Genomic DNA, 24,761 nt, shown 5'->3' with positions numbered 1-24,761 from the left:
CTAGTTGAGTTTGTCAGTGTAAAACCTAGTTAAATATAAGTACAGCAGTATAAGTATGTGACCTTAAATGTTCAAAGCAAAATATTGAAGTGCATGAATAGTGTGAAGACAGTTAGGTGGCTCAACTGAATCCTTTCTTATAGTTTGCCCAAGGTTACTGGAATTAAGTTGAATATTAGGGGTTTTCATTATAGATGCTGTTTTTGTGGAAGTAAACATAATGACCTGCTAGATGCATTATTTTTTCCACAGGAACTTGATCAGTTGATGTACCAAGACAGAATTTCAATGACTAGACTGAATCTTGCTTTGTTGTAGATATCTGCTTCCCCCCCATTTTTTTTTTTTTTTTTTTTTTTTATCAAGGAATAGTTAGTATTATTGAATATTGCATTGTAAAGAAAGGTAATCCGTGAAGAAATTTTAGTGCAATATATAATCTCATTCTAGCATTGTGTATTGATTAGGGATGGTATTAGTGTGGTTTGAATTTAATACTAGGTGGACACAGGTTGCCATGAAGCTGAACTACAGTATACCTAATCAAGAAGGCTGTAGCAGTGAGGTTTGTTGGGAGATAATAATATAATCTAAACATTGTCATTATCATATTCGGTACCTCATTGTCTGATTTAAGCAAAACTAAATATCAGCTCTTTTCTTATCCAAGTATTTATTTTGGAGATGAAAAATTAATTGAAGTATTCCAAAGAAGAATAATTGTAACCCACAGTCATATTTCCCTAAACACAAGTTGATGGTTCTTGACTCTGAATTTGAGATGTTTGGTTCTTTTCTGATAAGTGTTGGGCTTGATTTTTGCATCAGACTCTTGTTTTGCTTGTATTTGTGCGAGTGTATGTGTCATTATCTTCAAGAGTTATCCATTTTTGTTTAGTCAAATACTTGCTCTAGAGTGTACTTTTCTCCTCTATCCACTTTCTTAACGTTTTATTACATATAGTAGGACCATCCTCATTGCCAGAATAGATATCCCCATTCATTAAAAAAAAAAATTTCAGTCTAGTCCTGATTTTGGGATCAGTTTAACTACCATTAATTTTTATACATAAATTGCTATGACTGTGTTCAAGGATATTTGCAAAAACTGATGTTTTCTGTTGATATCTTTTATCCAGATATTTATTGTCTCTCCATCTTTACTGATATTTATCATCACTGTGGATTCAGCTTAGTTGGGTTAGACACACACAGCAAAACTAGGACATCCTAACATGGAGCAAATTGATGGTTATTTAGGTATATATATATATATAGCCACAACTTAAGTGATTTTTTCCACTTTTTGAAACGAGGTCTAGAATGGAAGCTTTTGTCACTAATGGTGGAAACATAAGACTTTCTTTGCTTTCTCAAGATTGCCAGCCTTACTAAGTTGTCCCTTTTGGCCCATCTGATTAAATGTGCTCTAATAGTGCAAATAGCGATCCATCTTTAGTTTCACTTAACATCATGATTAAACTTATGATCAATGGGACTGGAGTTTTGGGAGAAAAGTGGAAGTAAATAAGCTATACCACTGAAAAACCCCATAGGGCAGTAATGCTGTCAGTACACCCCATGCAGTGCACTGTAGGCATTACTTAGTTTCTTTGCAGTGTCCCTTCGGCCCCTAGCTGCAACCCCTTTCATTCCTTGTGCTTGCCTCCATTCATATTCTTTCTTATTTCTTTCCACACACTCCTGTCACTTGTTTCAGAGTGCAACTGTGAGGTTTTCCTCCTGTTCCACGTTTCAAACCTTCTACTCTTAATTTCCCTTTCAGTGCTGAATGACCTCATAGGTCCCAGTGCTTGGCCCATGGAGCTACTTAGGCTAAAGGGTGACTGCATACCTAGTGTGAAATTAAGAATGTGGAATTTCTGAATTTATTTTGCATTTTTCATATTTTCCAGCGTGGCGAGAATGAAACTGAACTTCACTTTATTTAATTAATTTCTTATTTCCATATTAACAGTTCAAGTGAAATATGTTATGTCCTAAAGCATGTGCACATTTTTCTCTTCCTCAGGGATTTCATCATTCTTCCGGGTTTTATTGACTTCACTGCTGAAGAAGTGGTAAGTGGTTAACCTCTTGTTAATATTGTCTTGCCAGATTATTGTGCCCTTAGGTATAAAATTTTGCAGTACTATTGAATGCATGTCAATATATAGTTATATCAGAATAATTTTATATGTAATCTTTTTTAGTGTTAAAGTAGGCTACTAATCACAAAAACAGATTTGGAAAAGTAAAGGAGTTTGCGCACCAGACGGTTACTTAAAGTTTTTTCATTCCAGGATTTAACATCAGCCTTGACTAAGAAGATCAGTCTTAAAGCTCCCCTGGTATCTTCGCCAATGGACACAGTCACAGAATCTGAAATGGCTATTGCAATGGCTGTAAGTTATTTGCTTCCTGTTTTAACAAATTGGGGTAAGAAAATACAATGCATGGTGTGAAAAGAATGTAAACCATTTCTATTTGCCATTAAAGTGTATATTGCAATGCATGAATTATAACTGGAGGTTATCAAGATTTTTTTTATTGCAGTTGTGTGGCGGTATTGGCATTATTCACCATAATTGCTCGCCTGAAGTTCAAGCAACGGAGCTTATGAAGGTTAAAAAATACAAGCATGGGTTTATTCGTGACCCAGTTTGCCTCACTCCCAATCACCGAGTAAGTATGAGATAAGTTTGTATATGACATTTTTATTAACTAATCCCGAACATGTATGCCTTACTCATGGAATATTTGAGGGTTAAATGTACTTACTGGAAGAGCATTAATTTTTTTTTACTTTTTTTTTTGCAGGTTGTAGATGTTTTTGAAGTTAAAAAGAAACATGGATTTGGTGGTATCCCTATTACGGAAGATGGTAAAATGGGAAGCAGATTACTTGGTATTGTCACCTCACGAGATATTGATTTTTTGGAGCCTAATTCTGATAAGCTTTTGTCTGAAATCATGACCCCGTTTGACGATTTAGTAACAGCTCCTGCAGGTGTCAGCCTTGATAAAGCAAATGAAATTCTTCAGAGGTCAAAGAAAGGTATTGTTCTATATCACCATTGTTAACAATTTTAGGTCAGCTTCCCTATGTATGAGTTTAGATGTATAATTGTCTCCACTCCTCAACTTTGTTTACTTTTCAGTCAGAATTCACATCTGGTTTTCTGGGTGTACCTTGTGTCCTTTGCTATTTTCATGTCTACAACGTATTTGATTAATTGTTAATCATCCCTTCTCATCTATTTTTCCAGCTTGACCACACATCTCTTTGCCACTTCTTCAAGCCTGTGTTCTTGGAATCCTTGTCACTTTTAAATCAGCCTTTTCTTTGTGCCCATATATCATCTTTTGCATAGAGTAGGAAAGACCTTTGGCACAAGTTTTCTCTGTTAATGAGATACTTATGTTTGCTGCTAATCCAAGACTTCTAAGAATGTATGCTGTTAATCCAAGACTTCTAAGAATTTCCCTTATGCCACAGCGTGGTCTCTCTCCCCCATGAGCTGATTTGATATATTTTGGGGATAGAAAATTTGTTTATACCAGTCATATTTTGCAATCAATAGTATCATGTAACACTGTCTGTTAAATCAGATATGCAGTACTAATTAACTGCCAAACCTTTTCCACAGCACTTTCTTGCTGTTTTTTGTTTCCTTTGTAATCAGAATAATTTGTTTGATTACTTGGTTTTCAGTTCCTCCATGCTACTCTTCTACCTTTTAAGCATTTCAACAATCTCTTTTTCCTGCTCTGCTGTTAACCCAAGGTCTCCACATATAACTGGTCCCAGGGGCCTCCCTTTCTGCACTCCATTGTTGCTTCCTTCCTTGCTATGGTCAACAACTAAGGGCTTATGGCTGATGTTTCATGGTTCTAAATATTTGTCTCATATGTTTCTGATGCACCTGCCACTGTCATCACCTATGGTACATTAGCAACACCTAACTCATGAGTCTTTCTAGTGCCTTCTGCTTTCACAAAGTCCATCAGATTGCTGTTCTGTCGGATATCTCCTTATCTTCCATAGGGCCTATTTAATCTCTTCATCAATGCTCAGACAGTGCACTGTACTGGGGCTTCCCGCTTCATATCTTCTCAAGGGCCCTTTTAATGTCTTCCCGCTTCATATCTTCTCAAGGGCCCTTTTAATGTCTTCATCATTGCTCAGCCACTATGGTATCATGAATATTTTTTTCCTTTGTTGAGTTGAGATTATGATTCCATTCTCCCCAACTGTACCTTTATCCTGCTGCCACCTGCCTTTAGCCTCGTTTCACATCTCAGTATGTTGGTAGCCTCTATCCTGCCAGAGCTTGAAGGATTTCCTTGCTTCAGGTTCCATTTTTACTTCATACCATTTCAGTTCCATCTCTATATCCCTTTCCATTGTCTAGTGACATACATGTGCTGATGCACTTTGTATCCCTCCTTTCAGATCCCCAGTGACCACTTACTGATATTAAATTTGATGACATGCATTTTAATTCTCCATTGAATTATTTATCTAATTTTAATTACAGCTATTTGTAGTTGTGTTTTTTCTCATGATATTGTCTGCTATATTTCAGGTAAACTGCCAATCACAAATGATAATGGTGAACTTGTAGCCTTGATAGCACGTACAGATCTTAAGAAATCTCGTAATTTCCCAAATGCTTCTTATGATGCAAATAATCAGTTATTGGTTGGTGCAGCAATTGGTACCAGAGAATCTGACAAGCACAGGCTAGACCTACTGGTTAATGCTGGTGCAGATGTGGTGGTTTTAGTAAGTGTCATATATTGTACATGTTGAAATTCTGCTATAGTAGTCTGATGTTGGGTATGATTATAGTTTCATGGCCATTATACTTCAATTAAGATTTGCCATATTGGTCTTTGTTGATGAATGTAAATGTTGTTACACTTTAGGTATTGGTTACTGAACCATATTTCTTTTGATAGGATTCATCGCAGGGTAACTCCATATATCAAATAAATCTCATCAGATATATCAAAAACACATATCCAGAGCTTCAGATCATTGGAGGAAATGGTTACTATACTTTCTGTTTGTTTTTCCTGTATTAGTAGAAAAATGCTATAAAGTTATTACAATGGAAAAATTGAACTGTTATAATGGAGAGATATTGTTTTTTTTATTTTCTTGCTCATATGATAATCCTTTCATATGAATATTTCAGTTGTAACAGCTGCTCAGGCTAAAAATCTCATAGATGCTGGCGTTGATGGTTTACGTGTTGGAATGGGTTCTGGATCTATATGCATTACTCAAGAAGTTATGGCTGTTGGAAGGCCTCAGGCCACTGCTGTATACAAAGTGAGTGAAAGGAATCAAGTGTATCGTGATTGAATTTTTATCTCATTTTACCACTTACAGTAGGGAGACATCAATATTGTAACTACTGAAAACGTAACTTTCATTTGTGGTTGACAGGAGAAATTCATGAAAATTGTTCTCACACTGTAGGTTGCAGAATATGCCAGAAGATTTGGGGTGCCTGTGATGGCTGATGGTGGAATTTCATCTGTGGGACACATAATCAAGGCTTTAGCATTAGGTGCATCAACAGGTTAGTAATGTCAGTGCTAAGTTTTGTTTTTGGATGAGAGGTGATAAAGAGATTATTTGCTGACATAATTTTTTTCCTTTGTGAACTGTTTCTGTCACCAAAAGTAGCTGATTGCCTTTCTCATCCATAACAGTGATGATGGGTTCTATGTTAGCTGGTACATCAGAGGCACCTGGTGAATATTTCTTTAGTAATGGTGTGAGGCTAAAGAAATACAGAGGTATGGGTTCACTTGAGGCCATGGAGCGTAAAGATACCCAAGGATCAGCAGCAGATAGATATTATCATGGGTAGGTATTTCCTTGCTGTTGTTCATCTTTTCGTTCTGTATGAGAAGGTATAGAATGACAATCCTTTGTGATGAATGTAATATATGTATTTCGTTTTCAATTTGTAGAAATTCTCAAGAAGGCGCAATTTTGTGCCAGTGTATACTACATACAGTATATCCTTATCTGGAAGTACTAGATGGATTTTTCAAGTATTAAGTAGGAATAGTGTGGTGCCGGTGTGTTAACTTTTATGTCGGCAGCATCCAGCTGTGTTGTTGTCCGTCTTTTCATCTGTTGTGTTTGCTATAATTTTTTTTTTTAGCAGTGCATCGTCTACATTTTGCTAGTTGAGGTTTTGCCCATTTTGGAAATTTTAGACAAATTGTTCATTTACATTGGTTTTTTATAACGAATATGAGAGGATTAAGAGATGTTAGAAGGAAAGTACTCTGTCAAAAAATTTTTAAGGAATCAGCAGATCAACTGAAAATCTGCAAAAGAAGGAAATAAGAAAGAATCACATTAAGGTTTCCAGAGAAACTCCCTTTGCAAGATGTTTATGGTTATGTAAGCAGAATGTACAAAGAATGTCTGTACAAGAGGAAAAGCTAGTGTTTTTGTAAGAAAGCTCCTGTTTTGCTCCTTGCTCTTGCTCAGCACCCAGTTAGGAACACCTTCCTTAGATTAGAATGAAGTTGAACTAACAAAGGTCACAAATGATATTTCCCTATTCGTTCCCATATATTCAACTATTACCTTTGCTTGAAATATAATGTGTTTTAAACAACCCCATTTATCTTACAAATTTTATGTTCAAATTTTGTCATACAGCAGTTAGTTATTGTTAAGAGAATAGGTGGTAGTTTACAAATATTCCCTCTGGATTCAAAGATGTCTCAACCAATAACCATTTTCATTAGCTTGCATTGCTCTAAACAGCCCAGCTCTTGTTAAAAGTGTAAAATTTGTTAATTGGTGATGGCCTACCAAGCTAGTGAAGGCTATGACCTGTCAACCCATCATGACCTGCCATTTGCATTCACTTTAGGATGTTTATCCAACATTTGTTTAAGACCTCTAGCCAAAACAGTAATGCCTCTTATCACCAATTGCTGTCTTTAAAAAGCCAAACCATGTTCCTATCCTATCATAACCATTTATTTTAATAACTTTTTTTGTTACCTAAGCAGTGAGAGATTCCTAGCTTAGAAGTTAACTTTCAGATTTGTTTATGAAAAACATTTCACTCAATCTAATCTTGGCTGTTTGAGATGTAGGGCATATTGTAATTGCCATGTTTTGTAGTGGTGGCTCAGCAACATGTAATGGGAACCCAGCCAGTCCATCTAACCTCTGGATGACTGACAGACATGTTTGGCTTCATGTTCGTGAGGCACAGCATTTTTATAGTTAAAATACTACAAATTCACTTAATTGGTTATGAGAATGATGAAACATTTTCATTGCTTTATTGTTTTACTGTTTATATATCTTGGAATGTATTTATCAAAAATAGAAAAGGTGAGAATAGACAAAACAGTAGAAATCATACCTTTTTATAACAAGAATGTGCAAAACAAATGCATTCTCATATATGTATTTTTATATAGTATACATTATGTACTCTTTAACATATACATTACTATGGATAATATCCAGAGCTCTTCTACAGCTCTGACTTACATACCTTAGAAACAAGTGACAACTACAGGAAAGCTATGATATTTGGGAATTGTGCCCTTTTTAACTAATTCTGAGACACTTGATATCAGGGCCCTGCTTTACACATCAGTTTTTTTTTTTTTTTTTTTTCTCCTTTTTCTAGTGAATTATATAGGCATACAAAAACAAACAAGGGGCTTGAGCATCTTGCCGTCTCACAAAGTCATGGTTCAGGCTAAAATATTACCTCTGAAATTTGAACCTATTCCCATCCCTCGAGTGTCCAATGATGTTATCCCCGTAGTGATTAGACACACTTAAGATTACAAGGGAATATGTATAGAGAATTCCCTTTGCTTGACATACAAGAGATTAATGAACCTGGAATGTTCAGGATACAAAAATAAGCTTGTTTGTATGGTTGATATGGTGTTTATGAAATTACTCATTTGCCTAGAAACAGGTTTTGCTGAGGTAGTGTGCATTTTATGATATGCAATTTCCAATCTTTTTGTACAGAGTTTTTGCAGCTCATGTACATTTATTCAACATCCTGTAATAGAAAACTTTGTTAAATATTCCACTTGAGTAGCTTGCAAAAAGTATATCTGACTTCAGTTCTAGTCCTTGTAAATCGAGAACATGACATTAGCCTTCTGGTACCTCAGGTAGTGCTTTATGCATTTGTCAGGATTAACAGTCTGGTTATGGGTATCTTTCATAAAATGCTTGTGAGAATTTGGTTATGAGTATCTTCATGGAATGCTTGTGAGAATTTTTGATCTATTGATTAAATTGGCTCATTGGGTTGCTTGTCAACTTTGTCTTTTGTTGTGAGATCTAGGGGTGCATGAATAATTGAATCTGTTCCTTATTTTTGTTTCTGTTCAGATTCTCCAGTCAGTGTATGTCCTCCAAGTATGTCCAGAAGCCCATCTTATCCAGTATTTGATGACCAAAATCTGTCACACACAGCTTTGTGTCATGTTCATATAGAGTGGCTGAATTTGCAAGAGATAGAGTCCAGGTACTCAGTCATCAGGGGCATATTACCATGTTTTTAGGAGGACATGGTTGCTGTAGTCTGGATGACTGGTTTTGGGGATGATGTTTTGCTGTTAGTTTCATGGTTCAGGAAGGTTGTCTGTGGCTTGAATAGTGGTGGTTCAGTTCCAGAAGACTGCTACTTAGGAGTTTGGAATTGGATGGTGTCCTTAAGTCCCCTAACAATATTCTTCCTGGTAAACAGCTACTGATACTAATAAAAGATTTGCTTACTAAAATTATTGTATGAAAGTCATGTGGATAGAAAGTTTTGTGATGTGTACAGTATTTAAAGCTTAGTGGGTTATCACAGTAGATTTTTGCAGAGTTTTACCTGTTTAAATAACTTGCTTGTTTATGATTTCATTGGTTTAAAATAGCTATTTGATGGTGTCATTTATATTTTGTCATTTGAGTAGTGTGTGTGTGTGTGAAATTTATTTATATTACGACAGATCAGCAGGCAATGACAGGTCATGATTTATTATGGATGTAATTATTTACAAATTGTATTGAATTTAGTGTTAAGATTATGTGAAAGATAGATCTGCCATTTTCTGTAGATTTGTAAATACATGAAATAGCTTATATTGAAAATATATACAAAATCTGTTTATGAATTTAGCATTATGACAATCCTTTTGATTTTTTTTATTGTACAGTCTCTGAATTATTTGTAAAAGTGGTGTTATGTTGGCTGATATTGCTCAGCTAGGTGGATTCTGTAGTGATAACCATTTCCCCCCCCTTTTTTTTATTGTGATTTCCAGATTGTCCATTTTTATGTATTATACCGTAGCATATGGTATATTTGTTATTTATAATTCATGCAGAAGGAATACTGCTCCTTATTCTTTTTCAGTCATGATCCATTCGCATATCTGTGATTTGACTCCATGGTGTCAGTAAGCATGTTATCTTGTTAGATATTACCAGTTTGTTTTTGATGTTATAAATAAAAGTTTGTCTCGTTAATGTCATTACTTCAGATTTTCAGCAATTTCCATGCTTCATATTGATGTTTGAGTTGACCGTAATTTAACTGTTTATCTAACTCCTGCAAAAAGGCATCCAGGCTGAAAGTGCTTAGTGGTTATGCGGGTGTTACTTATATGTAGATCATTGATTTTCTAGATAGCCTTAAATACATGTAGGTGATATGCTAATGGATCTACATGGCTTAAAAAGAAGAAATGAGTAAATTGCAACACTTCTTTTGTGAGAGATCCTTGTTAATATCTCCTCATTGTAGGTCTGCAGATTTTTTGCATTATGAAGAAAACTAATATTGTATACTGAAATATAAATTAAAAGATTTGAAAATGGAACAGTGAAAAAAGTAAAATGCTTATTACTACAAAATCTACCTACCAGAGTGTTTGCTCTTAGGAGTGTGAGTTTGGTATGATTAATTTTCATGGTGTGTCAGTATTTTTGATGTGAAATATTACCAGTACATTTTATCAACATGAAGGCCATCTTGTTTATGTCATTACTTCTGATTTTCAGCATTCTACTTGTTTCATTTTATGACTTGCACTTAATGTGATTTGAGTTGACCATGATTTAACTTCCTTTATCTAACTCCTGCTTTGTGCTGTTCAGGGGCCCACCTAGCAGGATCAGCTGTGCATGCAAAAAGGCAACGGGCTCAACTAATCCTGCGATGGTGGCCCACAGTCCAAACTGTATCATGTATTTAGGGGGGTAAGACTGACCTGTAGATCAACGGTCTCGTAGATAGCCTTGTATACGTCCCATTGCCAGTTTAAGAGTACAGTATGTTTGAGTGTGCATATTTGATACTTCAAATCTTGATTGTTATCCCCAGTATATATAAAGGGGCATTATTTGGCAGTCTGGCCATTTTGAAGAATTAAAGATGCAGACCTCAAAGGCCTTGTGTATTGGTAAACCATAATCCAAGCCAATCAGAGGGAGGTAGAATCTGGTAATATCCTCTTTATACAGTACACTGTAGTAGAATTTTAGTCACTGATAGGAAGGATGATGAACTGACATGCTGGACAAAGGTCATGCATTATCAGTTCTAGTGAAAGTTGGTAAATGTTATGAATTTATCAGTAAGTTGGGCTGGTTACTAAAGGGAGTTGCAGTTTTCTGTATTGGAAATAAATTTTCTGTAGAGATCATTTTTAAACTTAGAGAAATGGCAACTGCTCATCACTCAAGCACAGTTGATTCTATCCTCTAAATGAGCCTTGGCTGTGGTCATAAAAGATGGTCTTGTAGGTTAAGGTATTCTTAGGTTGTGATGTCCAGGCCATTTTGGGTACTTGGTGTTACTGACTTTGGACAGACTGCTTCATCTGTGAACAAGCTCTGTCTCATTCTTATACAATTGACCTCTTGAGCTGAGACAAACATATTGGGTTAAGTGAAAATTGCTTGGGCTATTTTGAGATATCTTGTAGATGCTGTTGCTTAATTACCTGTTTTGCATTTTGAGATAAGGATATTGCATATATCCTAGCACCCTAGAGCACAGTAGCCTCTCACAGTTTGTTTGGGGTTATTCTTGCACAGTATTGTATGTTGAGTGTATATCACTGTCCTGCACTGATTTATTCAATTTTCATCACAATCTTGTTAGCACTTTGCTTTTACCATGAAGTTAGTGAAGCCCTAATTGATTCTCAGTATTAATATTTGCATTTTATTTATACACAGTAACATTTAAGTAATGCAGTATGTGGTTTGGAAGGTTAAAATTGTTAGGTTACTGTGGAGGTTTGGTTAGGATGTACTTTGGCTTGTAATTGTTATTTGTTTAAATTGATAGGCATCACCATCTTCCTGCTTTTTAATTGATTTTTATATGCAGGGGTTTTGGCTTTCCAGGTCCAAACAATTAGATCAGTGTTTATATTTGGTTGTATTTTGGGGCTCTTGGAGTTTACAGATAGTAACAAATAACCATTAAGCAACAGTTATGGTCAATGTCGTCTCATTTTGGTTCAAATATTTTGGCCCCTTTGTGTCTGATGCTCAATCTGCTTGGAAGCCATGTAGGATTTTATGCACCTGATGTATGGCAGGACTATCATTCTCTCAACTCAAAGCATGGGCTGCTTAGAGCCAGAGTGAAAGTGTTGAATGGGAAGGAAGGTGACCTGTAGTATTAAGTAAATATATCATGCCATTAATTTTGCAATAGTTTTATTGGGCTTAAGGGAAGTGCTGACGCCATGAGGCCCCATTATAGAGTTCTACCAAATGAGAAACAGGATTTGCTTCAAATTTTTACCACTCATTTTACAAGTAATAATGAAAATTCTCTTGTAGGGAAATTTAGAAATTTGTTTTGCAATTGAAAAAAATCATGATGTCACTTTTCAAAATTAATATGCAAAATTAAAACTTGCACAGAAAAGTGATTTTCCCAGCTACAAAATAAAGATACGTATTTATACTGTGTAAAAAACATTTTGTTTTGAAAAAAGTAAGTTTCGAGAAAACAGCAAAAGAAAAATATTTTTGGACTGAAAAATCCTGAGAGAAAATGGACATTAAGAGCAAGTTATCTGTATATCATTATAACCTGTTTTCTCTGACGAGGCCTGTAGAGAGAATGGGATATTTTAGTGGGTGACAATTATTTTTGAATAAATTTTTTCACTCATTTTACATGCTTTTTTTTTTTACAATTTGTCATTCACAGTGCCATACAAGCAATGAACAAAATCGTCCATGAACCAAAACATTTTTTTTTTTAGCAATAACATTTCAAGATAAATTATTTACACATAAAACAGTCCAAAACAGGGAATAACTCAAACTTGATCCTATCCAGGATCATTCGTAGACACTTTTACGTTTTATACAATTTGTCGTTCACAGTGCCATACAAGCAATAAACAAAATTGTCCATGAACCAGTCTAAACTATTATTTTTTAGCAATGTCATTTCTAGGTACCTGTATGTTTATTTACACATAAAACAGTCCAGAACAGTGTACAGCTTACTTGATCCTAACCTGAATTATCCATACAGATGTTTTTTACAAGTCGTCTTTATAATTTGTGGTTCACGGTGTCATACAAGCAATGAATGAAATTGTCAATAAACCAATCGAAAAAATTTATTTTTAGTATTATCGCGTCAGGATATGTTTATTTAGACAGAAAACAATTCAAAACTTAATAACTGAAATTTGACAATTCCTCGAAATTCGGCGGTCGGCGTGCCCCTGAAAGTTTTCATTAATATTGAAAGTAGGAGGGCAGAAGGAGAAAAGGAATACATAGATTCTCTTTGGTAGTTATTCAGAACTATGTCAGAGCAATGTTTGCGATAGTTTGTGTGCAATTTTTATGGGAGGAGATAAGCAGCTCTATTGTTGAAACAATGTATTATATCATTCAGGAGACTTGGCAATCACAAGGGAAGTGGTTTTTGTTAACTGGAAGAGAACTGAGATTAAGCCACTTCATTTGTAATGCAGCTTTTGTTACAAGGAACATGAATTCCTTGGGGATGCTTCTTGTTTCCAAACCAGGGTTGGCGCTTGACTGACAGATTTCATTGGTGTATGATGCTTTCTGATTGGATGTTTAGCCTCATAGTGGGAATGTGGATCAGATGTTTTGCCAGTCAGATGATTTTCATATACCTATATAATTTTAGATTATTTTAAGTGAGTTTAAATGCCACATTTGTATGGGAGCATTACAGTTTAGTAAGAAATTGCTTGTGCTAGTTGCTGTATCCAACTAAAGTAGGTTGAATCAGCTGTTTTGTACATATCATTTAAGCTATATTGTAATCTGAAAATAATGGTTTATATTGAATGCTTTGTTTATGACTCAGAGTGACTGAAGTTTTGCAAGTCCTGCATGTAGGTTACCTATGTTTTTTGGTAATTGAATGATTTTCTCACTTAAAATGTGGTTGCTGTTTTCAGGGAAGGAGATGGCATAAAGGTAGCTCAAGGAGTCAGTGGTTCCATAGTTGACAAGGGATCCATTTTACGCTTTTTACCTTACTTGATATGTGGCATTCAACATGGTTGCCAAGACATTGGATCCAAGTCGTGCTCAATGTTGAGGTAAGTGAAAAACAACCTTTCAGGGCATGTAGGTATTTTGTTGCTTCTTGCTTAATTTATTTTGGTTTATTATAGGAACTAAATTTTTACATGCAAACTGGGAGGCTTTGTTTAAAGGTACCATTTGCAAGTATGAAATATTGGAGCTAAGATTGTTCAACTTCATAGACCCAGTTTGGCTGTTGGTAAGGTTGATATTAATTTAGGAACAGAGAAGTACTCTTATCACTCAACTTTGGAGGTTGAGCCTACTGCCTTTTAGATCCAGTTTATCCCAGCCCGAGAAGAACCCTAAAAGAGTTCAGAGGTCTGGGTAAACAAATCATTTATAACTAACTAGATCCAGTTTATAATAGAAATTTTTTTTCTTTTCTTTCTTTTTTTAATATAATCACAAAAATCATGTCTTGGTGAAAATTTGGATATTTTTCATTTTAAGATATTGCTCTGGCAAAGTAACCACATCTAACATCAGCTGGATGACTTAAAAATGCTTGTGAAGTTTCACTCAAACAGTTCTTTGGTAAAACATTTTGCTGTAAAGAGGGCTTAGTTGTTTCTTTATCTGTTTCAGGAGATAGTTGTAGTAGATGTGTCAGACTTTTAAATCAGCCTGGTTGAATTCTGTCATAGTATTAAATTATTTTCAGTTAGTTATAATTGGGTTCTAGGTAGGAGACTGCATGTTCTATACTCCCATCAAACTGAGTTTGTTACTTTCCTATCATAAATTCATGTGGTTTTTTTTATTTATGAGTTACAGTGTGGAGTTCAGGGCCTGTGTTGTTCCCTATTCTAATCACTCCCAAGTAATTCTCACTCTCTCTAATCCCACTCTAGTCAAGATTCAACATTTCATTTTTGTGTATGTGGATTTAGGTTCTATGTCTTGATTGATATTTATATGATCAAGTTGTATGCATTTTTCTTCTCTTCAGTTTACACAACATCATGCTGGATATTTTGAAACTTGGGCATGCTTCATTCTGCCTTCATATTTTTCGTTGAATGTTGGATTTATTTCTGATTTAATAAGATAAAAACTACTAGAAACTAGTTAGGAAACTATTCATTGTAATGGTACTGCAATTATTATGAATTATGAAATTTAAGGACTATGCAACAAATTCGTACTGTATATTACAAAACAGCCAGCCATGTGGACTTAGTAGAAATAATTAAAGTTGTAGCAGGACTGTTTGGCGGTTGGATTAAGGATAATGGAAACTTGCAAGCCAAGGATTTGAGTGCAGGTTTTCTTGCAATAAAACAGTATGATGTTGATGGTGTCCTCCTCATACATATGGCTTCAGTTGAAGTCAGTAGGTGTTAAAATACTTGATTAGTATTTTGTCAAGTTTATAATGACATCCCACAGCTTTATCAGCCTACGGAGCTACTGTTGTGACAAGATTACATAACATGAAACCCATTATAATCACTGAGTATAATTGTGAAGTGAATCTCATGGTAACAAATTAAAACAGTTTAATCCCAGTGTTGACATATGGAATTCACCATATCAAGAGGAATGGTACCCAAGTAATTTTGACTCGTCTTAAAATTGGTCACTCTTGTTTGACCCTTGGATAGCCCACATGATCCAATCCATATGTGTACAGAATTTTAAGTAATACATAGCAGTTAGACAGTTTTTGGGTGATTGGCCCAAATATAATTGACAATGAATGCCAAATTTTAGAAACAAATCTTTTAGAGAAATCATACCAGTCTCCATTGTTTTCTAAGCATTGGAAAAGTTTATAAAAAGCTGTAATTTGATAAATTCTAAACTTTATTATAGATAAAGACAAATAATTAGGGCCAGCCATGAGAAAGCTCAGTAAATTAGCTCAGTGGTCTGGTTAAACTGCTTAATATTTTAACAGTGTGAAATGCTTGTACTTGCACGTCGTGCAAGAGTTTCACATCTGTTAACCCTTAATGGATGGGAATCATCACATGAGTACCTATAACAGGTTTTGAGTGATGGACGGGATAACTCATATGAGTATTAATATTATGCGCCATTCGGTTTGGACAAAATTAGCGGGAAAAATGTTCATAGCACTTCAGTGGGCCATAAAATGACTTATGGCAACTACGGTATAATAGCTCAGCGTGGGAGACATTGATCAATATGCCTTGAGATTTCAAAGGGGAATGTACTGCCTCTCTGCAGCTCCAGGACGTCTTTTTATTTATTTGCTCATAAATATACTCAGGGATTGCTGTTGGTGTTGGTTCATATCTTTTATAATGGTAATCCAGCTGTAAATGTAGTTTTGCAAAGAAGTGTTAGAAAATACATGTGTACTTTACAAAAAGTTGTGGCTTCTCCCCATCTCAATAAATCTTGTAAATATTTTACAACAAATGTACAGTGCTCAGACTTTGTTACTGATTTTAGTTCTTATCTATTATGATACTGTGTGAGCTGTAATTATAATTTTACAAAATAAAATAAATTAGAAAAAACTTATATAACTTGGTAAAATTAACATATTTTTACTAGGGTCTTGTAAAAGAGTCCCCACACAGGGTTGTAAATAGCCACTTTCAACTTCCCGTGAAAGGTAGGGAAAAATTTTTAGAATTTGCATATCTTTCTCTTTCCATTGATGTGTTTTTTTGTTAAACTGGCTAACCTTAAAGTTTGCCCAGTCTGAGCCAATTCTTTGTAGGGTGGTGGGTATATTGTTTCTGCTTGAGAAGTGTTGTGACCATCTCTTGAGGGTCATCTTTTAATATTTTTTTTAATAGAAAGGTGGCACAGTAAAGTGATTTATTATGAATGAGCTCCAGCTCTTTTCTACCATGTTAGAAAATAATTCATGGGCTACTCTTCTGCAGCAAAGACGTCGTTAGGATGCTGTAAAGGCAGGCTATTCACTTTATTATTATTGCAAATCTGAGGAATAACTGTTACCATGCAATGGGTTTTGTTCCCCTGACTCATTTATTTGTTCTTTAGTGCCTGGAATACGTTGATTATACGTGTTAGTAATGTTAATTCAGTGACAAAACTTTTTTCATTGGTGTTCAATTAAACTTTTGTAAGAATTATACGTAATATTTTATTACCATTCCTTCTAGGAAAGTAGGGTACCACTAAAAAGAACCCCAGCTGCATTACATGCTGCCTTTTACTTTAAATCTGATCCATTTGGTCTTGTTGGTCTTGTCCTACCTAGCTGACCATGTCATTTAACTGTACCATGCTTCAGTATATACATCCAATTCAAGAACAAATCCTTTGGGCAACCTTTATAGGAGTCTAGAAATGTGACACTTGTCCTGTTAACTGATTTATGATCATGGTAAAGCCCTGCTAGTTTCCATAAAAATTAGAATATCCTTATACAGGTACAAGCCCTCTGTACCCTTTCAACTGCTATACTATACTTGTGTGAATAATGGTCATCTAAGAGATGTAATTGGTGTGCTGTATCGATATTCATGCTTTTATTATGTGAGTAACATATAATCAAGTGGGGGGGAATTACTCAATTTATGTATTTTATGTATGTTGTGTGTTTTTAACATAATTTTGTGATTCTGATGCATATGAAAACCGTATTTCTCGTTTTTTAAATGATAGTAATGAGTAAATTGCACTTTGTTGGATTGGGAAGTTATAGGTCATATGTAAGGGGACGTAAAGAAGAGGTGTTTTCTCTTGTTTTATGTAATTGTCCATTGTACATTTTGAAGCTGGTGAAAAATCTCACTGGGGATGTCTAATTCTATATTTATGCAGGTATTATTTAAAGTAGCAGGGGAGTCAGTTTCTTAAAATGAGCTGTCATAGACAACACAGGCAATTGCCCTGCAATGGCAATAGGTGTAGTGGATGACTTGTCATGCATCTCTTTGGCATTACTTTACTACATTAGACATGCTTTTCCAGTATCTTCAGTATGCAGTATTGAGATGCTCTTGTCTATTACAGACTTGGCAATTCCTGATGTTTTCTTTAATTCCACAGGGGCAAGTTTAAATTTCTTGCTACGGAATTCTACTTTTGGTAGTGACTTTTTTTTCCTGGTCCAAGTTGTTACTCAGGACCAATTTTGAAGCTAGTGCATTGACTGGCTTAGATATTTCTTGTTATTACCAATACTTGTGCAAAGCCAAAAATCCTTGTTAATGAAGTGATGGTGAAACTGCTTTAAATGTGCAACTTCTTGATTACTAGTTGGTAATGGACCCATTACTGTATTTTTGGTAGTAGAGGATCTCTTTATAAGTTGAAAATAGGGAACCCGCACTGTCTTTACACCCTAACCTTGTAACTAAGCAAAGCGTAGTAAAAATAATATACGAACAAGTGATCTTCCAGCATAAGGTTGTTTGGCCAGGAACATCATAAATTACTATGGCTATTTTGATATTGGTCTCACACATAGCATTCGTAGAGTGAATATATCAGCCTGAATTTTTTCCTTTTCTCCTTATCTTCCATGTGAATTTTTTCTTACACCATCCATAATCAATTTGATCTTGCAAGCAGTGATTATTTGCTCACTGCAGACAACTATGATTGAGATGTATTATCTGATAGTGAATTCAGCAAGATAAGTGATAACTAAATCAAAAGGAATAAGAGAGTGGTTGGTCAGTGGTGCCTGATTGTTTTCAAGATTGTAGGCCTAACCATAACCTTGTTTTGGCAATGACTTCTCAAGGCTGAATTCTGCCTTGGGCAAAACTCCTTTTCTGATGCCCTTGGTTATATAACTCTGAGACTGTGGGATAAAATTGCTTTTCATGCTCATTTTTATGATAACTGAAAAGGAATGTTATTGTTATTTATCATAAATGTTGTTCTTACTGTTTACTATTATCATTATGCAATATATAGTCAAGTGTAAAACCACATAGCAAACTTGGAAAGATTTCTTTACACTCAAAAGATACTGAGAGGTAAGAATTTAATGAAATGGAAACCTCTCAGATTTTGGTTAGATTTTTTTGAATGAACTTCAATTTCATTCATATTTTACAACCTAGGCATAATTTCATGCAGTGAAGTTTTGTGAGATGTGACGTTTCAGATTTGCAGATTCAAAAGCTGGGAATAAGTTTATGAAAAATGAATGCATGCCCTGTGCATGCAAAGTAAAGTAAACTGCCAGTGTCGTATTTTTATGGCACACTAATTCATAAATTGGATTGGGTCCTGACATATGAGATTTAGGATTACACTATGCTTTAATATGGTTGAGATGAATTTATGTGTTATTATTTAAATGGTTTGTATATGTGCATATTCATGTACTGTATTTGGTTTCCTACTACTAGGTGTAGGCCCTTGCAGAAGCATGGGTATGTTGGATCACCTTCTCTGCCAGAAAAGTGTAACCTGGAGTTACAAAAGCTTAAGAAGGCAAAAGTTTAGTAAAATATAATAGATTTTTGTGAGTATTTATACATATACAGAGCAGCATGAAGTCATAGGTTTTTATAGAAGTTTTTTCTTTAAGGTATTTGCTTCTGATCTCTGAATGGGTCTCTTAAAGTTCTTCCATAGGCAGTTATATATGAGATGTTTGTTTTATCAGATATGCTGCCATTGTGCTACTCTCCACCTTGAAGGATTGGAGCTTGCTTAATGCTTCTTGAGTGCAGTTCTTGGCTTTTCTTTGTCTATAAATTTTTTGAAAGAAATACGTCAGAATCTAGAGTTTATTTTTTATAATTTCAAAGGAAAGAATTTAATTGGCTCATTTATTTGATAACTTCTGTGCGGAGGGAAGTTTGTCATGTGTCAAGCCATGTATTTGAACAACATTTAAGAGGCTTACGCTAAGCAGGTTTAGAGCACCACTATGTTCTGCTTAGTCTTTTTCGAGGAAGATTGTTGAAGTATGCCTTTTGTATTGATGTTTTCATGCAGTGGTTATGGAACTGTGTTTTTCTGTATTAGTCAAAATGTTGACTTTTTCTTGTTTGCTTTGTAGGATAAGTGGGTAGTTTTGGAATAATTTTGCATAGTACACTGACTTTATTTATAAATGCTTATCCATTTAAAGTACTACTGTACCTATGGATGGGCTACTGGTATAGGGATGGTTTGATTCCAACATTTTAGCCATATAAAAGGATTATTTTCTTTTAATTACTGTTTAATCAGACCACTGCGTCTGTATAGTGGTGACTTTATTTGGGCATGGGGTTAGTTCTAGGTTTAAAGAAGAATGTCTTAAAGTCAGGTCACATGCTGATGTCATAAATTCCTGTTACAGTATACGATAGTTGAAGGTACATCTGTATGTGATTAAATGTGTTTTCTGGTAGCTGCCATAGCACGTTCCAGGGGTTTCCTTAGTCCACATTGCCAAAGTGAGGTTGTGAAAGATTAATTGGGCATGTTCGCCAAACGTAATCATTATCTAGTGGCTTTGTTTATGATCCTGTTATATTAATACTACTCACATTGAAGATTGTCTCAACTTTGAAAGTGTTAACGATATATTTTAACAAAATCTCTCTCTCTCTCTCTCTCTCTCTCTCTCTCTCTCTCTCTCTCTCTCTCTCTCTCTCTCTCTCTCTCTCTCTCTCTCTCTCTCTCTCTCTCTCTGTGGCAAGTGTTTTGTGGTAGAATGAAATTAGTTAAAAGTAATGTGAAAGTTTAATGCATGCATCCATGTATTTTTTGTGCTTTTACAGTTATTGATTAGCAGCCAGCACAGTAATTTTTTGCATGTACTTTTTGTAGTAGCCACTCTTTGTGAAAACTGAAGCTTCTGTCTGCTGCACGTGGTTTTTAGGATATTCCTCAACTCTTGCACGTGGCACAATTGCTCTCTTCTTCTTAGTCCTTGGTAGTGGAAGCAGTTTATGTATCCAATGAGTATACCATACTTTTGATTGTTTTGACAACCATTACTTGAAATACTAATGCCAACTAATATTTAACATGGGAATTGCAAAGGTTCTTTGGTGGAATACTGAAAATTCTTAGTTTTTTCAAGTGTCCAGTATAAAGTTGAATTATCATCACCCCCTGTGTGCAGGTCAGCTAAAAAACAATCCCTTTCAACTGACCAGGGCCATGCTGTACAGCGGCGAGTTGAAACTTGAAAGACGGTCTACCTCAGCGCAAAGAGAAGGTGGCGTGCATAGTCTTCACTCATATGAAAAGCGTCTCTATTAGCTAGACCCTCAACGCAACCTAATGTGATGGAGCTCTGAATCATCTTGCACTGAAAAGTTAACATTGGTTCCAGATTACTAAACTCTTATTGATGTTATCAGTGATATGTTTTTGCTGAGACCTTGATGCTTTGCATAGCAATTCAAACTGCAAGTTACCAAATTCATCAGGTTTTTTTTTTTTATCTTCTATCTGCAAGACAGCAAATGAGATAGCAAGATGTAGTTCTAAAAGGACAGCCAAATGGGATTGCAGGATTGATTTCAAGAAAGTGCAGCACATGTCTTTTGAAGTGGAAAGGTTGCTTGTGGCAGTGTTTTCATTCACGTATATGATTCTTGTGGTGCAGCAGTCAATATATGGCATTATTTATATTATGAAAATGGTAATGCAATTGTGAATTATCTCCTGTGGCTTTTATGTATTATTGACAGTATAGGTGGAAGTTGATGCTTTTGCCTGTTCTTTATAGAGTGGTTGTTTTTTTGTGCTTTTATATATTCAAGTTGTATATTTTTATAATTTTGATGTTTTTAGTCATACCATCTTCAGTACAGTATTATGATTTCCTATCAGTTACAACTATGCCTTGACTGGAATAATGATTATAATGGAATAAGCTGATTTTAGGGAAAGGAGTATGTTTTGCATGCAGCACATAGTATCTCACAGGATTTAATTTCACTTAGGGGTTCAGAGTATGAGGCTGCTGTTTTCTTTGCTTTGTTATTTTATGATAAAGTGGTCTTAGTTTATGCACATCTTGTTCACCTGGTATTGATGTGATTGTTGTTGTGGCATATGAATGGCAATTTATCTCAGTGGTCTTTTAGTTAAAGATTAGCATACCATTGTGTAAGCTTTTTTGCATATTTGGATATTACTTTATGATGTGCAGTGCAAAATTTATTAGGCACACAAGCATTTTAGAGGTTATTTTGTTTTCGGGATAAGTTCTCAAGATGGAGCATTCTACGTTTTGGATATATATGGATGATATCTCAGAGAAGAATGCTGTAAATGTTCAGAAAGGAAAATGCAATATGTACATATTATGTGATATTTACACTAGATAATTATTCTTGGGCTGTTTCATGTTAACACTAATAACTTAATCCAAAGATTTTTGGCTTAAGCAGGTGCATGAATTTCAATAATGATAGTTAGACATTATGTCAAATAATTATTTTTGAAATGCTGTGTAAAAATTAGAAGCCTTAAGGTAACCACAAACTCATAAAACTCATCCCAAAGTATGCTTAGAAGTTATGATTGGATATTTTATCTTGGATCACATGTATTGCATTGACCATTTTATTTCATGTTTTAAAATATACTTAAAAGTCATTGACTCCTCTTACGTTTTGATGATCAGTTGATTTTGGTATTGTTGTTGGTGCACATACTGCAGACAGTCAGCATTTGATTGGAAAATATGGCTATGGAGTGTGTTTTCTGAAAGTGCACTTATGGCTGATCTCACTTTCCTTTTTAATTTTTTTGTGTTATATATTTTATCCTGTTGTGGGATTATAAGTTGTTATTCCTATCCCCTATTATTTGTACCCAGTAAAGGTGCTGTGATGTTTGTGATCTGATTGGCCTTGTAGATAATTGAGGCATTTTCTGATTTGATTAGATTTTATTCAGTTGACTTTTTTACAATTTTATTAAATATTAAAAAATTTACAGTTTGATAAATTTGACCCGTATAAAGCTGCAACAAGTTTATGAGAACCTGATTTTTAGTGTCAGTCTAGCCTGTGTTATTTTTTTAAAGCTGTTCTGCTTTGAACAGATCTGGGAGGCCCTCTGATGTTAATAGTTTGCCTGCTATTTCCGTTACTTGGTTCTATTTGTATACTGTATTGTTAATTTTGAAGGGAAATGCATAGGTAATTTTATGGTTTGGTTTACCATTTCTGTTGCATCAGCCAGTTGCAGTATTGGACATTTTAATATGTTAGAATTCTGTCGATAAATTCATTCCTCTTTACCATGACTTGTTAGTTTTCAAGTGTTACCAAAACATTATTTATACTTAGGTTTGATATCACAATGTTAGCCATGACTAGGTACCTCATGGGGTGTCATTAATTATTAAATAAGTCCTGTTTTGTATCCTTGACAACATTCCCAACGCTTCATATATAACCCCAGGAGGGTGTCCAAGAATGTCCGGGTTGTTCCATAACCTAAGTTTCAACATGCCATAACTCTTGTAGATTGTAAGATTACTTCAGCATCAGTCTTGATGTTGTTGTTTGTTTACAGATCCATGATGTACGCAGGTGAGCTCAAGTTTGAGAAACGCACAATTTCAGCACAGCGTGAGGGTAATGTTCACAGTCTTTATTCTCATGAGAAAAGATTATTTTAAAAATACAAATAATATACTGTAGAGATATACACATATTTTGGATGATTGAAACTGCTGACATGAAAAAATGTGTAAAGCATCTTATCCAGCATCAAAATTGTATTCATATCTATGCACCATGGGTTGTCTGCTTTGTGAACTGTGAACTGTTGTCAGGTAAATAATTTAAATGTTATTTAATTACAGTCTTAGGTGAAATGCTTGAACTATTTGTTGAATTACAATAATTACCAGCAGTTCCTTCAATAGTGGAAATATTTTCAAATGTACATTCAGAATGTGTTTACTTCATTCCAGAATGACAAGTTTTATCTTGGTTTTTGACTGACCAGAAAGCATATTTATTTATATCTGTGTACTTAAAAGTAGTTTTTAATAGGGTCACTTAGTGTTCCACTGGGTGGTGTAACCATCCCATTGTAGTTCATTCAGATTTGAATGATAGAAAAATTTTAATGCTTTTTAATTCTGCAATATCGCTTGTGTTTTAGAATTATTTTAAAAGTTCATTATTACCTGTGGTATCTAAAGTAAACAAATGGTAGTTGCAGTACTGTATTGTAAATTTCAGCTCACAAGATATTGGACCAAATGTAGTCTGTTAGAAAGCTGTTTTTATCCAATGTGTAACTTTATCCAAGAAATTAAATTGCGTAGTCTTGTCATTTTCACTTCAAATATTTATATTGAATATTTTTTGAACCATTAATCCTCAGTGCCAATTATAGTGTCATTTCCACTAACAGTTTTGATTCAAGTAAGGTCAAGGAAGGCCACTTGTGTAGGATTTGCGTAAAAATCACAATTGATGTAATGGGTATCATTGACTTAACTAATGGTATGGTGCTTTTACCAGTAACTGATGCCTCCTTCCTTGTTCTGAGAAAAATGCTGTTGCTTGGAAAACTGTTCATGCTCTCTTCTTAGGAACTTGACATGCTGTGAAATAATTGTGAATGACTTGCGTGCCATAATAGTGTGATAAGAAGGTAATCTCACTGTCATAACTCATTCTTAAGGGTCCAAGTATATACATACATATTGGGTGCCATTATGCAAACACTTCTATGAATTATTTTGCTTAAGTGTCGGAGGAAAGAGGTAGGATGATGAAAACTAAAAAAAAATCAATCTTCTGTCTTTTTCTAATTTTCATAGTGATGTTTGTGAAAGCGCACCCACTTATTTTTCAGATAAAGGCATCTTCCATATACATATTAGTGTGTAAGGCCTAGGGTAGTGAAATGGTTTTTCTTTGTAATAATATTTGAAATGTATGTATGCTGTTATAAGAAATACAAATGACAGAGTGAACACATGTTATTTCTTTCCATCCCCTGTTGATATTCATATGCTAGAATATTTAATGAGTGCCAAATGGAGAGTTTTGGACTGTTCGTGGACGTTATGTTGTTATTGCATTCATGTGGGCTTTGATAATAATATTGCTTAAGAATGCACTTTGATTATGTTAAGTAGAGTATTCATTAAATATTGTGGGAGGTGGGATGTCAGGTAAATCTCAAATTTGGCAACTTGGTGGAAGTGATTCATTGTTGAGTTTAATCAAGATTTTCAGTG

The 24,761-nt window shown here is 34.8% G+C and overlaps 1 protein-coding gene across 7 annotated transcripts in view; it reads left to right on the top strand.

Annotated features, from left to right (window-relative positions):
* Positions 1-24,494, top strand: part of ras (Inosine-5'-monophosphate dehydrogenase ras) — a 31,221-nt gene extending 6,727 nt beyond the window's left edge. Inside the window, exons 2-13 of one of the 7 annotated variants that reach the window (XM_067132536.1) lie at positions 2,033-2,081; positions 2,304-2,405; positions 2,557-2,685; positions 2,821-3,058; positions 4,590-4,789; positions 4,966-5,056; positions 5,205-5,341; positions 5,492-5,594; positions 5,728-5,884; positions 10,178-10,279; positions 13,498-13,641; positions 23,075-24,494. In XM_067132536.1, coding sequence (XP_066988637.1) covers positions 2,033-2,081; positions 2,304-2,405; positions 2,557-2,685; positions 2,821-3,058; positions 4,590-4,789; positions 4,966-5,056; positions 5,205-5,341; positions 5,492-5,594; positions 5,728-5,884; positions 10,178-10,279; positions 13,498-13,641; positions 23,075-23,180 — 1,558 coding nt within the window. In that variant the 3' untranslated portion in view covers positions 23,181-24,494. Of the gene's footprint in view, positions 1-2,032; positions 2,082-2,303; positions 2,406-2,556; positions 2,686-2,820; positions 3,059-4,589; positions 4,790-4,965; positions 5,057-5,204; positions 5,342-5,491; positions 5,595-5,727; positions 5,885-8,419; positions 9,912-10,177; positions 10,280-13,497; positions 13,642-20,660 lie in introns of those variants that run through there. The other 6 variants (XM_067132527.1, XM_067132544.1, XM_067132560.1 and 3 more) reach the window with 6 other exon arrangements.
* Positions 24,495-24,761: the final 267 nt, after the last annotated feature.

Source organism: Macrobrachium rosenbergii, chromosome 3 (assembly GCF_040412425.1).
Source record: "Macrobrachium rosenbergii isolate ZJJX-2024 chromosome 3, ASM4041242v1, whole genome shotgun sequence".
Classification (NCBI taxonomy): domain Eukaryota; kingdom Metazoa; phylum Arthropoda; class Malacostraca; order Decapoda; family Palaemonidae; genus Macrobrachium; species Macrobrachium rosenbergii.
This window is presented reverse-complemented; position numbering and strand designations above follow the sequence as displayed.